The sequence below is a fragment of the Mesitornis unicolor genome, unplaced genomic scaffold, assembly GCF_000695765.1.
Source record: "Mesitornis unicolor isolate BGI_N332 unplaced genomic scaffold, ASM69576v1 Scaffold54834, whole genome shotgun sequence".
NCBI lineage: Eukaryota > Metazoa > Chordata > Aves > Mesitornithiformes > Mesitornithidae > Mesitornis > Mesitornis unicolor.
Window position 1 is genome coordinate 1,158 of NW_010180549.1, and position 2,685 is coordinate 3,842.

Consider the following 2,685-nt stretch of genomic DNA (forward strand, 5'->3'; position numbering starts at 1 on the left):
AGCATCTGGCTGTTTCAAATTCCAGCCCTGTTTTGTCAGAAAACTCTGCAATTGCTGAGTACTTGGCTCCTACTCTGCTCTATGAAGCATTCAGCTCTCAGGAGCCTCTGAGATGCATTACACAGTCCAGCGACATAGCTGTAGAACTCTCAAAATTCTTCCACTAGATGTAACAGCTATTCAAAATATCTTGAGACTTGTATGCCCTTAACCAGGACCAAAGTTTGGGCTCCTAGAGCGTGCTCTCATCCTTAGTTTTGCTGATCAGCCTCCACTGTACCATTTGTCCCTGCAACCTACACTTCACACATATTATTCACTGTGTGATGGTGGGACTAGAATGGATAAATGTGCTACCCATTGCTCTAAGAAAGCAGTCTGGCTGAATCTTAAATCACTACGCGGGATGGAGGTTAACGGTCAGATGGACATTCCTCTAAGAGGTTTCCTACCTGCTCTGTTAATTTCTAAAATTTCTTCTTGGGCCAGTGGGCAAGTGTCGCTCTGAGTACTGTGGTGTGGAGAGTTTACGACAGATTTACAATAATTGGGGGATCCCAGCTGGGGTGGCCTCGGGATATGCTTCTTTTTTTTCTTTGGTAGCTTCTGCTTAGCCATAGCTAAGGAGTAATACATTCCAAAATTGTTCACAATGACAGGGACAGGCATGGCAATGGTCAGCACACCAGCGAGAGCGCAGAGGGCCCCCACCAGCATGCCTGACCAAGTCTGAGGATACATGTCTCCATAGCCCAGGGTCGTCATGGTGACAACAGCCCACCAAAAGCCGATGGGGATATTTTTAAAGTGTGTGTGTTCACTGGCACTAGGGTCATTTGGTTTAGCACCTATTCTCTCGGCATAATAGATCATCGTGGCAAAGATTAAGACGCCCAATGCCAAAAATATGATGAGCAGCAAGAATTCGTTTGTGCTGGCACGGAGGGTGTGTCCCAAGACCCGCAACCCAACGAAGTGACGGGTCAGCTTGAAAATTCGCAGGATTCGCACGAAACGGACTACGCGGAGGAAGCCCAGGACATCCTTAGCAGCTTTGGAAGACAGGCCACTGAGTCCAACCTCTAGATAGAAAGGCAGTATGGCCACAAAGTCAATGATGTTCAAAGAGTTTTTGATAAATTCCACCTTGTTTGGGCAGAAAGTGACTCTCATCAAGAACTCAAATGTAAACCAGACCACACAGACACCTTCGATGTAGGTGAGAAAGGCTTCAGTCTCTGCTTCCCTGTAGTGCCGCACCTGGGTGTCATTCCCGATGAATTCAGTTTCTGTCTTGTTCACAATGGGGTTAAATCTCTCATGGGTCTCGAGGCAGAAGGTGGTGATGGAGACCAGAATGAAGAAGAGTGAGGCAAATGCCACATACTGTGGAAAGAAAGATATGAGAGAAATGTTAAACAGTAGGTTAAGTACAGGGACTTTGATTCTGAAACACCAGGGAGAGATAAGAGCTGTATTAAAGCTAAACATAATGGCAAGCCTTCTTCCTGTGGGCTGAAGATGCCAAGTCTCACCTGCAAAGACAGCCTTACAGTCAAACTTGGAAGGAGAGCAGTATATACGTACATGCTAACATTCATTCCTATACAGATAGCACTTTAGTGTGAGTGTAAACTTAGGCATTTAAATCCCAGAGCTTTCTGTGGGATTTGAGATTAAGGACATATTGAAATTTTACCTTCTTGAACTTGGTCTTCTGTTATTTCCTGGCCTTAAAGACAGAGGACACCTTCTAGGACAATTGTAATGCAAGAGGCTCTTTGCAGCACTGTGTCAGTGGTATGGTGGCTGCCTCCCGCACCCAGCTTTGTGACAGTATTTCAGATCTTAGTAAATACTTAGTAAATACTAGTGGCAGTCTCAGGTGGGCTCTACAAGCAAGAAGCAGACTCCTGCTTGGCATCATCAGACTTTCTTGCCAAATCCCAGGGACAGGTTGAGGAACAGTGATACACCACACCAAGCTCTCCTAGAGAAAACTTGGTCTTCTCCCGGGCTTATAGAGATGGTTTCAGGTAAGCCTGTCAGCTGGTTCTAAAGGAGACAGGTCTATTGGGTTTTACCAGACAAGGTTTTTTTGAAGAGATTCTCATCACAGTGTAAGACTTGTACCAGAAATAGATGAATGTTTTTTTTAAGGTTGTTGGATTACAATTTCGTTAATCAAGTTACAGTGAAGGTGGTAGCATCCCTCCAAGTTAATGAGTGTTTATCTTAGCAGTATTTGCCTCTTCTGCTTCAGTTCCTGCTTTTCATAGAATATCTGGGTCAGAAGGGACCTTTATAGGTCAGCTAGTCCAACCCCCATGCAATAAGGACAACCCAGCAATCAGGCCCAGTCAGCATGGGTTCAGGAAGGGCAGGTCCTGCTTGACTGATCTTCTTTTATGACAAGGTGACCTGCTTGGTGGATGAGGGAAAGGCTGTGGATGTTGTCTACCTGGACTTTAGTAAGGCCTTTGACACCGTCTCCCACAGCATCCTCCTGGAGAAGCTGCTGGGCATGGCTTGGACGGGCACATGCTTCGCTGGGTCAAAAAACTGGCTGGATGGCCGAGCACAGAGAGTTGTGGTGAATGGAGCTAAATCCAGTTGTGACCAGTCAGGGTTCGGTTTTGGGGCGAGTCCTGTACAGCATCTTTATCAATGATCTGGATGAGGGGA

The 2,685-nt window shown here is 46.0% G+C and overlaps 1 protein-coding gene across 1 annotated transcript; it reads right to left on the reverse strand.

Moving 5' to 3' along the window:
• Nucleotides 1-371: 371 nt before the first annotated feature.
• LOC104534351 (potassium voltage-gated channel subfamily C member 1) lies at nt 372-1,447 on the reverse strand (the record flags this gene model as incomplete). Its single annotated transcript, XM_010183093.1, has 1 exon — nt 372-1,447. A coding segment is annotated over one exon (1,027 nt), but the record flags the coding sequence as incomplete, so codon positions are not given.
• Nucleotides 1,448-2,685: the final 1,238 nt, after the last annotated feature.